The sequence below is a fragment of the Sarcophilus harrisii genome, chromosome 3, assembly GCF_902635505.1.
Source record: "Sarcophilus harrisii chromosome 3, mSarHar1.11, whole genome shotgun sequence".
Classification (NCBI taxonomy): Eukaryota; Metazoa; Chordata; class Mammalia; order Dasyuromorphia; family Dasyuridae; genus Sarcophilus; species Sarcophilus harrisii.
In genome coordinates, this window is record NC_045428.1 from 119,364,355 (window position 1) to 119,378,933 (window position 14,579).

The 14,579-nt window shown below is 31.7% G+C and overlaps 1 protein-coding gene across 2 annotated transcripts in view; it reads right to left on the minus strand.

Annotated features, from left to right (window-relative positions):
- The window catches only part of MYCBP2 (MYC binding protein 2), a 312,149-nt gene that overhangs the window by 182,758 nt on the left and 114,812 nt on the right, over positions 1-14,579 (minus strand). For both annotated transcript variants that reach the window (XM_031958523.1, XM_031958522.1), the window contains one exon: positions 6,137-6,244. In XM_031958523.1, coding sequence (XP_031814383.1) covers positions 6,137-6,244 — 108 coding nt within the window. The remainder of the gene's footprint in view (positions 1-6,136; positions 6,245-14,579) is intronic.

The following is a 14,579-nucleotide window of genomic DNA, read 5'->3' on the forward strand; positions in this document are numbered from 1 at the left end:
TTTCTATGAACTTAAGTCACATTACTGATAAAAATGGTAAATAGAACAAGGCTAAGGGCAGAATTCTGTGGCATGCTTTTTAGAGCGCTTGAGAATAATGGTCTATTTATCAACCCAATTTGTATACAGTTTTCAAATTAGATAAAAATCTGCCTTATTATTGTCACATATAGTCTATATTTATGTCCCTTTATCTACACAGATATCAAAGAACACAGATTTGAAAGGGAACTCAGTGTTCTTATCTTCCAGCTTGTCTGAAAAAAAAAAATCCTTATTATAACATATTTGACAGCAGTTGTCAGCCTTTGCTAGCTAGAAAACTTCAGTGAAAAAGAAACTACTGTATTTTGATGCAAATCATACTACTTTTGGAAAATTCTGAATTGTTAGAAAGTATTTCTTGACATCAATCTTAAATTTGTCTCTTGTCTACTTTTCATCCCTTGCTCCTAGTTTTGTCCTCCAGAGCTAGAAAGAACAAGTCAAATCCATCTGTATGTGGCAGACGTTCAAGTATTTGAAAGGAAATGCCTTATACAAGTCTTTTTTTCAGAATAAATATCTCCATTTCTTTGACATTTTACCATTCTGCTTACTTTATTCTGGATATTCTTTGGCATATTAATATCCAGATTAAATGGTGGTACTCAGGAATGAACACGAATCTAGATGTTGTCTGACTAAAGCAGAGAGATTAGCAATTAGAAAAGGTATATGCTAGAAAAGCTAGTTTTTCTTATGCTAGAAAGCATTCCTTTCTTGATATAGCCCAAGATTAGCTTTTTTGGTTCCCATATCTTATTAATGATCCATATTGAGTGTATGGTTCACACTACAGTCCCAATTTAAAAAACAAAACAAAAAGCAAAACAAAATTCAATGTCTTTGGCTTCCCAGGGTCCAGGATGCAAAATATTCATGATATTTTCTTAAATGTGTGTTGAAACACAAATTCCTCTATACATATGCATATATAAGTATATATGTATAAAGAAGTGTGAGTGTACCTATATGTGTATGTGTGTGTTTATAAATGTAATTTTTGAAACTACCATCTTTCCCTTTTTGAAAACTGAGTAAGAACTATTTTCAGTTTCCTAAAAACTCTCTCTATAACCACAATTATTCAAAGGACAGCTAATAACTCCTAATTTATATCTACATCTTATCTGAACTCTATGAAATGTAAATAATCTAAGCCTACACATTTAAACTAATTTAAAATTTCTAGGTTTTATTTTACATAATCTCATTTATCTTGGTCTTCAATTTTCTTTTAACTATGTTTGGCCTACCTTTTTCACTCTGAAGATTATTCTTGATTGAGAAAACAAAAGCAAAATCGAAACTGGGTAATTCTGTTTTCTCTTTGTTAACATTGCAACCATTTATCCTGGGCTAATGTTGTATATCTCCTGGAACAGGTGGTTTTTTAAAAGAAATTAATATTTTAGACCTTTTCTTATATAATATATACGTGCTACTTGCATATTATATATATATATATATATTATATACATGTACATATCATGGAAAACAAAATTAAATTTTTTTCTGTTCCCAAATATGTGAAATAGAAATATCAAGATCTGGGATCTAGTCTTAGCTTTCTCACAAATTAGCTACATGACTGAAAGTCACTTATATTTGGACCTCAGTTCCTTAACTTGTAAAGTAAGGAGATAATTAAGATCTGTAAATTCTTCTCCAATTTTAAAATTCTATTTTATACATAAACACAAAAAAGGGTCCTCTGAACTTGAATAGCACTAGTTTTACAATTTTCATTAGACTGTACATTCTTCTAATAATTAAGGAATAGTGGATAGGTATCTGACCTCCCAACCAGGAAGACCTAGTTTCAAGTCCTGTTTTTGATACAAACTGGATATGGGGTCCTGGTCAATCTAACAGAGTTCTAGGTAATTCTCTTTAAACTAAGACTAAAAGTTGCAGATACAGTGCCAACCTGTATTGGTAAGGGGAGATTCTTCATCTAGGAATTCCCTATATCAGTGCAATAATAGTCCAGAACCAGTCTTTATTCCCTATTTGTTAACATATTTTTTTAAAAATTCAGGTTTTTAGTATATAACTGATTCAGTCACCAGGAATATTTTGTGCCCTCTTATGATTGCTTTAGTATTATTACATTTCTTCTATAATAATATTAAATTGGTTTTTTAAAAAGATATAATTTTAATTTTGAGTTACTTATATGATGCATTCAGCTGAGAAAAGATAAAAAGATCAATTGGGCCTTTCATTCTAAATAAATATTAAGTGCACATTCAAGAAATTGTGCATAAAATAATAAATAGAAATAATCTTAGGAAGCAAAGTATACTGCATTTAGAGTTAGAGAACCAACTGGCCTTCAAATTCTGGGTTGGCTATTGACTATCTGATATGTACCAATATATGTATACATGCATAGATATGTACATGTGTACATGTATACAGATACATACACACATGTATATCAATATGAAAGCATATATATAAATGCACCAATATATGCATATATATTCATGTAGCATGAATATCATACTCATTATTACAAATCACAATACACACACTTTATATATTCAGGTATTAGATATATGATCATTACCACAAATCCCAAATACTACTTAACATGAATGTAGATTTTCTATACTATGAAGTTGGAAGCACCATTACTTACATCTTTAAATGTTAATTCAACAGCATTTTGCCTAATATTTTAAAATTGAGTGCTATTCAACTGTTTCTATGAGAAACAAATGAACTTTCCCATAGAATGTGTAAAATATGAACATAACTGTTTACTATTAATCTTTTTGATATTCAAGATTAGAAAGATTTTTAGGGAAATTTAGATTTTGCTATAAGGGGTGTATTCAGAACCTTTTCAAATAGAATCAAAAAAGTTATTTATTGTTGAAATATGAAATAGGTTGTTAGGAATTTTGAAGAAAAATATTTCTAAAATAATATTGAAATTATTTTTAAACTTGGTTAATGGCTAATTAAAATTGATCTATTTTCCCAGCTCTAACTGTTGGTAGTGTGTGTATGTGTGTGCACATGCGTGTGTGTGGTGTTGTGTATATTTATCCAATGTTGGTAGGAGTAAGGTCAATGAGTGCTAAATCATGTTGTCTGAGTATCAAACTAGCACTAGTTTGCATCTTGTGACTACAAGATGGATTATTTAGGAATGCTGAGCTATAGGCCTTGTTCTCTTGCTCCCATAGGCATACCATGCATGGTATGCCCTATGGATCTTAGCTTCCCCACATATATAAAATGAGGGAATTAGAACATATAATTTCTTAGGCTCCTTTGAGTTTAAACATTCTATAACTTTTTTTTAAGTTTATAAAACCTTCAAAAAATTGTAGAATATTTTGGGAACCCATCCCAAACATTTGACCTTCATGCCATGTCTTCAATGAAAAATGGTAGAGCAAAGTAAGTTTTAGCTGTCTTTAAACTATATATTTTTTTTTAACAGAAAACAATGAGTTTGTGAATATAAAACAAAATTTGTAGATAGAGATAGTGGATGTTGGGAGGACAACATGGATGGGGGGGGAGGTTACTGAGTGAAGAGAATTACTCTTCCACTATATTTTTGCATTCTCATGTATCATATTTATCCAATGTTGGTCGGGTTAAGGTTAATGAGTGCTAAATCATACTCAACTGGGTTGTTAAATGATAAAGTAACACTTAGTGGCATTGTAAATGAGATTGAGGGGGTTATAAAAACTTTTATCCATCAATTTTTAATATCTCATATATTCTAAAATCTCATTATGTTATTATCCACCATAAGAAATCAGTATAATATAAATATCTTTGGAACTTGAGGTATTCTGTTACTGGCACAGTAAGTGCACTTTATCATATAAGATGGTCTGGGGGAATGAAGCCATAGGACAGGCTATTATAAGACACACAGGATATTACAGCCCAGTTCTTTTTGTATTTACAAATTACTCCTAAAAGACAAAATAGATGATTGACACGATGTTAAAAGTAAAGTTGTATATTTTAATAGCTGTATTTTAATTCTCAATTAAGAATTTACTTAACTATGGGCAAAGCTAAGTAAGAACTCTAAAAGCAATAGAAAAGGAACACGTTCTGACAATGTTACAATAATTACATTTTAAATGCCACAGTTCCATAACAGATAGTGTAATACAGCAAAGAAGATTTGAAATTAGTATCCCGAAGACATGGGTTTAAATCCCATTTTGGTTACTAGCCATCTGACCATAGGCAAATCACTAAACACTCTGAAACTCATTGTCCTTGCATGTAACAAGATTGTTGTGAAGTTCACATAAAGCAGGTATATAAAACATTTCATAAACTTTAAAGTCACATAGAAACAGCATTATTATTATTATTACAAATTTTACAATATATTAAAAATGTTTTTTTACAGAACATTGAATGAGTAAACAGAGAAACATACAACTCAACTAATTTCTATTTGCATTAATTGTATCAGCATTATTATTAAAACTCAAAATAAATTCTTCTTTCTTTGAATCACACATTTTGTTATGGTAATTAGGTACCTAAAAATGTAATAATTGAAAAATTTCAAATAAAACATTTTAAATAGAGTTATATTAACCCCTAAGTAGCATATTTTAGCAAAAACAATGAATTGATCTATTTCTATGTACTGCATGTCTGTTTTAGAAAAATAGTCCTTTAGTTTGTTCAGTTTGTTTAAGAAATATTTGTTTAAGTATAAGCAACTAAAAGAAGCATTCTTTGATATGCAGAGCCTAACTTCTAATTTATAAGAACTATATTAAATGAATCTGGGAAATCCTAGAATTTGTTATATTTTATCCTGTTCACTTTAAATTTCCTGAATTCAACTGATTCCTGATTTGTGAGTGCTAAAATGTTTCAATATAATGCATATTTAATCCAGCTCCCCAAGATACCAAGAAAAAATCCCAGAAACAAGATGACTGTGATTTACCAAATCTCTAGAGCACCCAAAACATTTCAACAATGGACCTCCAGCTGCAGAGGTAGACTAGAACATATCTCTTCCAACCTAATCATCTATAATCCAAGAAATATACAGAAACTCAATAGAGAACAAGTAAGCAAACCTCAATGCCAAGCCCATATTCCACTGCATATTACCTCCTTCCATTTTTCCCTAACCACTATGGCTGCCAATAGTTATTCTAATTCCTATTTTAATGAACTTTAAAATACTATATTTACAGGTTCATTTTGCCAGTATGTGTTTAAGAAATATTTACCAAAGAAAATTTGTTTATTTCTTTGTTTTCTGGATATTATATAATTTTTTAAAAAATATTTTCAAATAAATTTTATAACTGGCTCCATCCATATGTAAGATTTATTGAAATGAATTTGAAAAGTCATAATTAAATGCCCCATATTTTTATTGTAATTATTATTTTATGGAATTTATGTCCCTAAATTTGTAAATATATATGCTTATATATTTGCATATTATCAAATATTTATTTTTATTGTTAATTTAGATGAAAGTATCTTCTCCATACTTGTTTCAGTGATTCTTAATCAACAAAGTAGCATCATGTGAATAAATTTATGCACTCATATATAGAACTCATACAAATACTTTATTGAGGTGTTATATATTGAAATAAAAAACTTAATAATTATGAAGTAAAACATCATGTAAATAAATACAGACAGTAAATGGACTTACTTTAATCACCTAAGAGTGAGTTATACAGTTATACATTAAAACACACACACACACACACAAAAAAAAAAAAAAAAAAAAAACAACAGAAGACAGTGATCATTTCCTCCACCACCACTTATCTTTGTGAAATTTAGGGAGAAAAGGAGAAGAAAAAAGACACATGATAAAATGGTTTTATCAAAGAAAAGTAAAACATGAAATAAGGAAACGTGACATTTGCAAAGTTTTTAGAGCAGCTTAGCATTTTATGTGCTTTTTTTTCTCCTCAGGTAAAATAAGAAGGACAGAAATGAAGCAGGAGAATCAGTTTTGTGCATATCTCCAAGAATAAAATTAGGCAAATGGAAGAAATGACTAGAAAACAGGGCAAATGCCCCATCCTAGTCAGTAAGGAAGACCAAATACCTTTGTGCTTGTCCCGTTTATGCTTTAGTTGTGCTGGATGGGGTCTGAGTCTGGCTAGAGCCTGTTCTCGATGGTTCATAAAAATAGGACCAGGAAATACAAGGGGGCCTGAGGAGAAACATTTTGCATATACATGGAAAAGCTCACAAAATGGAAACACTGAATTGAACAAAAATAATTCAACTTAAAAGTATGAAGAATGACTCTTCTTTATTTATGGGACTGGGAAATATTTCTTCCCCCCTCCCCCCTCCCATTTTAATATCATTCCAACCCCCACCCTTATCAACAACTTCCTTGATGTTCCTAAACAGATGATGACTTCAAATTCATTCAAAATTAACTATATAACATGCTTTATAATTATTGGATTATATATGCATACATATATGTATAAATGTATAATATGATAAAGTACTATTTCTAAATGAATTGGGCAGATGATTTAAATTAACATTTTTCCAAATATTCATATTCATGCAGCTATATATATGTAATTTAAATATAGATTATATTACTTTGAATAAAACTTACTTTTGAAGTGAATTGCTAAAACTCAAGTTCTTAGCTAAATTAATTAAATTATAATAAAGTTTTCTGAAAATAAGTACCCATTTGAATACATTTATGACCTTATTTAAGGTGTATAATTCATTCTTGGTGAAAATTCCATTTATATTCCTAAAGCAAATTTCATTTACTCTCTTCTTTTGCAGAGAAGACAAGGTGATTATGATACTAGTAATAATAGTTTAATTTTTTTGCACTTATCAACACTGATGACACAATCATTACTATATTAAGAATGGAAAGACATATCAACTGTCAAAAGATGATATTAAGATTTTTCTAAAATTATGTTTTACTTTATTAAAGAATTTATAAAATATCCTCTAAGTCTTGAGCATTTAAAAACTTCAATAGCTTTTAAATAAATTAAGACTTCTGGGACATTGTGTATGAACACCACTAAAAGAAACAAATGAAAACAAAAAGGTATAACCATTGTGCTAAACACTCAATCACATATAGTATTTTAAATGCCACAATGATCTCCAGGTAAGCTGTCCTAAATATGGGCTCCATATCTAAAATGAAGTTTCTCTGACAGTATAAAAAAGATATATTGAAAAACAAAACAAAACAATTATTATCCAACAAGTAGCTAAGGTGTCCTGAGTATGACCAAATTATGACTCTTGTCTCTTTCTGCTTCCCTACCTTTATTTTTTATTCCATATCAAAATCAGATTTACAGAGGTGAGATAAAAGGAGAGGTTTTTAGTGAAAGGACATGGCTAATATTTATGCCAATATAGTATATTTTTATTTTATTTGTATTTTTCATGGATAAGAGAGTATTTTTGTAAAGCTATACAAAAATACATTTGTATACAGGATATCCCAAAAATCTTAGTGCAATTTAGTTTAAAATATTATATATATTTCAAAAATATGGAAGTCTGTAAGCCTTATTTTACTATACTAACGGTTTAAATATCATATGCTTTTAAAGATAATTAATAGATACTTACATCAATACATTCTCTCTCTCTATAAATACATATACACACACATTTAATATTTCAGTGATTTTCTGATCTCACTGGTGTATATTCTCTGTCTCAGTATAAACTGCAATTTTGCAATTCATGCATAGTTTTCTTCTATAAAGTATCCATCTACACGATGCACTAGAAGACTTCCTCAGAGTCTTTCCATATTTTGTGGGTAATGAGGGAAATACTCAAGTTGTCCCTCTATTTTCTGTTGATTTTGCCATGTGATTAGCCTTTCTTTTTGGATCAAACATTTTCTCTATACAATCCTTTAGACTACTTCTTACATACAGGTCACCACAGAAAACATGCCGCTACATACTTCAGTACTCCCTTTGTTACCTTTCAGGTTGCCTGAAACTTTAATTCTCTGAAGAAAATAGGATTTACAAACTTAAGGCAAAAAAAATTTAGATTAATTTTTACTCAAGTAGCACTAGGAGATTGTTAAGACATTGGATATTTTCACATATGCAATCTTCTGCTCTCTTCTATTCATTTCTAGGCACATCACTGTTTAAATGCAGAACAGATTTCTAGTTATCGTTGTGTGTGTGTGTATGTGTGTGTGCGCGCACACACACACACACACACATACTCTGTTTCACTGGAATAGCTAGTCATTTGCATGCCAGTCTAGATAAAAGGCAATTATCAACAAGTACTCAACAAACCACTTTATGTGTGTGTGTGTGTGTATACATATAGGAACGTTGGTAGATTCTAGGAATATAGATATCTATAATGATATGTCTTATTCAAAATGGGTTAATAATCAATTTTTCTATATGGATTGTGAGGTGATTTGTCAATTATCTGTCATTAAGGTCCTGGAATATTCTGAGGTTTAATGCAAACAGCACAATATCACCCCAAAATAATCTGTAGGATCTTATCATCTATATGGAAAACATCTATTTGGATCCAGTGTAGGTTATTGGTCATGACAGCAGCAAACAATTTTGGTAAATATGCATTTACCCTGTCAATGCTCTAACTGATATTAATAACAAAGGAGTTATTAATATCTATATGGTTATTTATACTGTCCACTTAGGGACATTGCAAAAACACACTCACACATGAAAACGACAAGGTGATGCCCTGGTTAAATTGCCATGATGAGAAAATCGTAAACTAGATGCAACAATTATTATTTTCCTGATAAGGCATGTGTGTTACCAAGTGATGAAACAAAGCTTTTACATTAGGTAGTTGATTTTTAAAGCAAAACCAAAACCAAAAAACATTTGTTATATTTGAAAGGCATATATAATTTTATCAATAAATAGCAGAATTATTATTATTATTATGAGAAGAAGACTTTTTAACCAACATTTTAAATTTAATATGGTTTTTAAGGGCATTAAATTTTCTACTTTGAAATGAAGCATATGTGATCTTTAGATAGCTTATTTCTAAAATTTAAGCCAAGTTCTATCATCTTATTGGTAGGTGCAAACCCATGATATTTCTTTGATGAAATTTTAAATTTGAAAGTACTGGAAGCTACTTAGAGAGTCTGTAGGCAGTAATATTAAGATTCCTAAACTTGGAAGTAAGGAGAACTTGGGTAAAAATTCAACCACTGAAACTAGCTATGTACAACTTCTCTGAGTTTCAGTTTCTTCTACAAAATGGATATAATTACTGAAGCCAATTATTGTGCTATTGTGAAGATCAAATGAGATAATGCTATATTACTACTAAAATAACAATAGTAGCATAAATTTACTATTATTCAAATCCCTCTATTTAAAGTTATAATTATGTAAAATAGTCCAATGGAAATATGCAATGCATATTCAAATAATGAAACCACTTCAAAAGATTAATTATTCACATTAATTAAAAATCGTGGGTAGTGCTTCAAAGTTTCCAAAGGGCTTATCTATATTATTTCATTTGAACCTGACATCAAACCAAAGACCTGGGAAAGAACTCAACTTAAAGACGAAGGTTTCCCACTGCATCCAGGGCCATCTCCAGTCATCTTGGTCTATATTCTGCCACTGGACCCAGAGGAGAAAGTGAGGTAGGTGATACTGCACAGCCCTCCCTCACTTAAATCCAATTCATTTGCAAGCCATGGCATCACTTCCCTGATGTCATGGCCTTCTTCGTGAAGGAATGACAAAACAGTAAGTAAAGTCCAAACAATCTCCTCTCTCAAAACACCAACACAAAACTAAACCTGGTTTATCAGCTAATAAACTCACATCCTACTTTATGAGGACACTGAGGTCATCCCTCTTGAGGTTCTTTTCTTCTCATCTTTGTTTCAGTCTCAGAGAATAAGATGGCCCCCATTTTTATCAAACTAACCTTGGTACTCATGAATTCCTCCAGCAGCTTATTTGACTAAGCAGTGACTCATAGATTTTTAAGTTAGAAAGGAACTTAGTGATCATAAAGTCCAATTTCCTCATTTTACAGGTGGGGAAAATGATTTATCCAGATGCACAAAGCTACACATTGTCCTGAGACAAGATCTGAACTTAGGTCTTCCTGAAAAGGCCAGTGTCATCTTCAACTCCTCAAGGTCCTGAACAATCCTGGTGGCTTTTCTCTACCATTTGTCAATATTCTTAAAATGTCCTTAAAACCTAGACTCAATGAAATATTACATATGTGATATGACTAGGATGGAATATATGACCCTTTCAAATTCTGGATATTGCTTATCAATGCAGTTTAAATTAAGTAACAATGATTTTCGGATCATGGCTTCTGGTAACAAAAATGTTTTGCTGAAATAATAATAAAAGATATTTCAAAGGGTCACGTTTGACCTCCCAACTTTTCCAAATAAAGTACTTAGAAACAAAGTAATTGCTATAAATATATTGATACAAATGGGAAAAACATCAAGTTAGTTTGTGAAGAAATATTTTTTAATTGTTGAAAATTCTCATCACATTTTAAAAATGAAAAAAAAATCTTAAAATTTAGTATGTATTATTTTAGTTTTTGAGGAAAATGCATCATTTACAAGTCTAAAAATGAACTGTCTGTATCATGGACCATTTAAAGTATTAAAATTATGATAAAACTATGATAAAAATATGCATGTATAGTAAATTATTAGAATTCCTTTTTAATTATTATTTTTTAAATTTAACTTGAATTCTCTCACAATATTATCGAGTTATGTTTATGTAACTTCCAATTTTTATTTGTAGGTACTCAGTTATCCTATTTTCTCCAATTAATTAAGCGCTCAGAATAATTTAGACTTAGAAGATGTTTATAATATGTGAAATTTGGACATTAATAGAAAAATGAATTCTTTTTTTCTTTCTTGGTAACATCAAAACTGTGAAAAATGTGCAGGCTAAATAATAATTAAATGAGTCAAGACATTCAGTGAAGTTCAGCTAGGAACAAACTGAATGGCTAGACCTGACAAGTAGTCCTTAAAGACTCTGTCAATTAAGAACTAGATGTCTGGGGATAATCAGGGATTTCATCTGTGTTTTTGGCCCTATGTTTCTGAATATATTACTATTAGAACACATTTTAAAATGAGGATTTTATAATATTTTTCTACCTCATCTTTGCACATTAGAACCGCAGGGACAACTCAAATACTCTGTCCTTCAAAAGATTTTTTTTGATCCCCTTAGTTCTCAGTAGTAACAATAACAACAATAGAATTTATTTAGCACTTCAAAGTTTACAAAAATTTTCATAAACCATCCTCAAAATAACACTATAAGGTAGGTGCTATTATTATCCTCAGAGGTTCAGAAAGGTTAAGAGGCATTTTCTGAATGAAACAATAAGTGCCAAAGTCAGGCATTCCACCCTTATATAACCTCAACCCAATTACTATGCATTAATTTTAAGTATATGTTATATACCAACAAAATATATAGGCTTTTTAAAGGTAGGTACTTTTTTTTTTTAACTTTTGTAGCTGTATCTTCAATGTTTACAATGTTAAGAATATAAATATTAATAAAAGCTTGTTGATACATTTATGCCTCAAACCCAAATCACTCAGATTCTCTTAGATTGACCTACAGCAGGTCCTAAGCCAACCCCCATTTGGTTATTATTTGGGTCATAATTGACTCAGATTGAAGATAAATAGCAATCATTTCTGCTTTAGCCAGAAATGCTGAGGGCCTTCCTCTCCTAGATTCATTTATTCATTTTTTTCTATTTTTGAACTAGGTAAAAAAGGCCATTCTTTGCCTCAATTACTACCATGTTTTGTTGCTGTTGTTTGTCATTCTTGAAGAGCACTATGATATCGAGGAGGTGATGCCATGACATGCAAGTAACGTGGATTTAAGTGAGAAGGAGCTGGGCAAGATCACCTACCTCACTTTCCCCTCCAGAGCCATCTGGGTCCAATGACCAGATATAGATATAGATCAAGATGACTGGAGATGGCCCTGGATATAATAGGAGACACTGCCTTTTCCAGCTAATGTCTTTGTCAGGTCTCTGTTTGGCTGAGGCTGCACCCATTCAGTGATTAAGATGAGGGAGCAATTGAGGCAAATAATCTCTCTTTCACCTAGTCTAAAAGAAGTCCTCCCATCTTTAAGATCGATAGAAAAAACATAGATGAACAAATAAATACATAAATAAATGAATGAATCTGGGAGGGGAAGACCTCAGGGTTTCTGGCAAAAGCAGAAATGATTGCTCTTTATTTTCAGTGAATCAAACAATGACCAAGTAGGGCTTGGCCTAGGACCTATTGGTGGCAATGAGAATTAGACTGGCTTTGGTTTAAGGCATGGGCCTTAAGAAAGAAATCTAGTCAGTAAATCCCAAGTTATCTTGGGAAAATTCAGGGGTACAAAAAGAAAAGGGGAATAAATACTTTTAAGAGCATCTACAGGTAACCACTGAATAAGTATAGCCTTAGCCAAACAGAGACCTGATAAACACTTTAACTTGAAAAGGCCAGTGAGTCCTATTACATCCAGGGCCATTTCCAGTCTTCCATATCTATATCTGGCCACTGGACCCAGACAACTCTAGAGGTTAAAGTGACCTTGCACAGTCCTACCTCATTTAAATCCAATTCACTTGGATGCCATGGCATCACCTCTCCAATGTCAGGTCCTCTGTGAGAAGAAAAGACAAATAACAACAATTCTGCATCTATTAAGTGCCAGGCACTGTACTAAGGGATGGATTGATTAATAGGGGACAGTAATAGCACTCAAGGCAATTAATTCACACTTAGGCTAAACAGTCCCACTATTCAAACACTAGGGACATGGTATTCCTGCTATATTTTGCCTTCATCAAACCAGATCTGAAGAACCATATTCAATTCTGAATGGCATATTTTAACAAGTCCATTGATAAAGTGTAGAATAATCAATTAAGGACAACCAGAATGATGAAAGGCCTAGAATGTGATATAAGGATTGACTGAAGGACCAGAGGATATTTAGCCTAGAAGAAACTTGGGAGGAAGAGTGAAATAAAGTCTAGGTTCAAGGTCTTCACAAGTGGAAGAAGGGATTAGACTGGTTTGTTCAGATACATAGATCCCTAAGTTACTATCAGAAAATTAATAGCTGGCATATGACAGATACCACCAAAGGCAAGTAAAAACTGAAGGCCAACAAACTATAGCACTGATTTGTTGTTGCTGGCTTTTTTAGTATACTACCCATTACTTTTTTTTTTTTTTAAACAAACTCCATCATTGCCACTAACATGTTTTACTAGAAAATATATCTAGCAGTAAGGAAAGAAGCCAGAAATGGTGTGAAGTGATTAATTGAAAGAATGAATTGGTCTGCACCTGTGACTTTACCAGGGAAATCCTGATGAGGAAAATCTTTTCCCTAATGCAACTGTGCTTCAAATTATAGTCGTTCAAATTAAAGTTCTTCAAATTTGAAATATCTGGAGGAGAATATTCTCAAGTGCATCTGAAACCAGATTAAAATGTAATTGGAAACATTTAACAAAATATATAAAAATAGAATAGAACATAGAAAGTGTTTATATGTGGTTTTCTAAGTCAATATGCAGCCATTGGGGGATTCTTATGTGTAGCCCAGTGGTCCTACTATTGGACTAGAGAACTGAGAAATTAAGTGACATATTCTGGTTCTCCAGGTGATGTCAGGAATGCCAATAGATGTCAGTGTTCTTCCTTACCCCAGGGCCAACTACTTACGCTATCCAACTATGCTCTCATTGTTGTTTAGTCATTTTCAGTTGTGTCCAGCCCAATTTAGGATTTTTCTTGGTCAAGATAATGCATTTGCCCTTTCCTTTAACTCATTTTACAAATGAGGAGCTGAGGCAACTGTACATAGAGTGTTTGAAGGTGGATTTGGACACAAGATGAATCTTCCTGACTCCAGATACGGAGACCCACTGTGCCACCTAGCTGCCTTCCTTGCTGCACCAGCCTCTCAATTCCTATTGACTCTAGAGTTGGTAAACAGGCTTAAAATCGGATCAAGACCGATCTTTTGATCAGGATACTACTGATGACGAAACAGTACCTGTTTTAAACTAAAGAATGTCTCCAACTAATATAGAATAAAGGTACTAAGCAGAAGAGAAACTAGAGGATAAATTCCCCTCTTCTTAAAACAGTATTGTATTATTTATAGGAAGTTATGATACTAAAGTGATGCCAGCAATCATTCTTTTAAATATTAAGCCAAATAAAGACACCCCAAACATTTAAAAATACAAGATTTGGATCAAAGCCTTCTATATTTCCTAGAGATTTAAAACAAAAAAATTATCCCAGGGTGCACAGAAATGTGTAATGTGAATGTTCAAGTCCAATGTAATTTTTCAAGGAAAAAAAGAAATCTTCCTTTTAAAAAACCAAGCAAATATTTTAAGCAATAGACACTAAAATCAATTTCCCAATTATTAAAGAA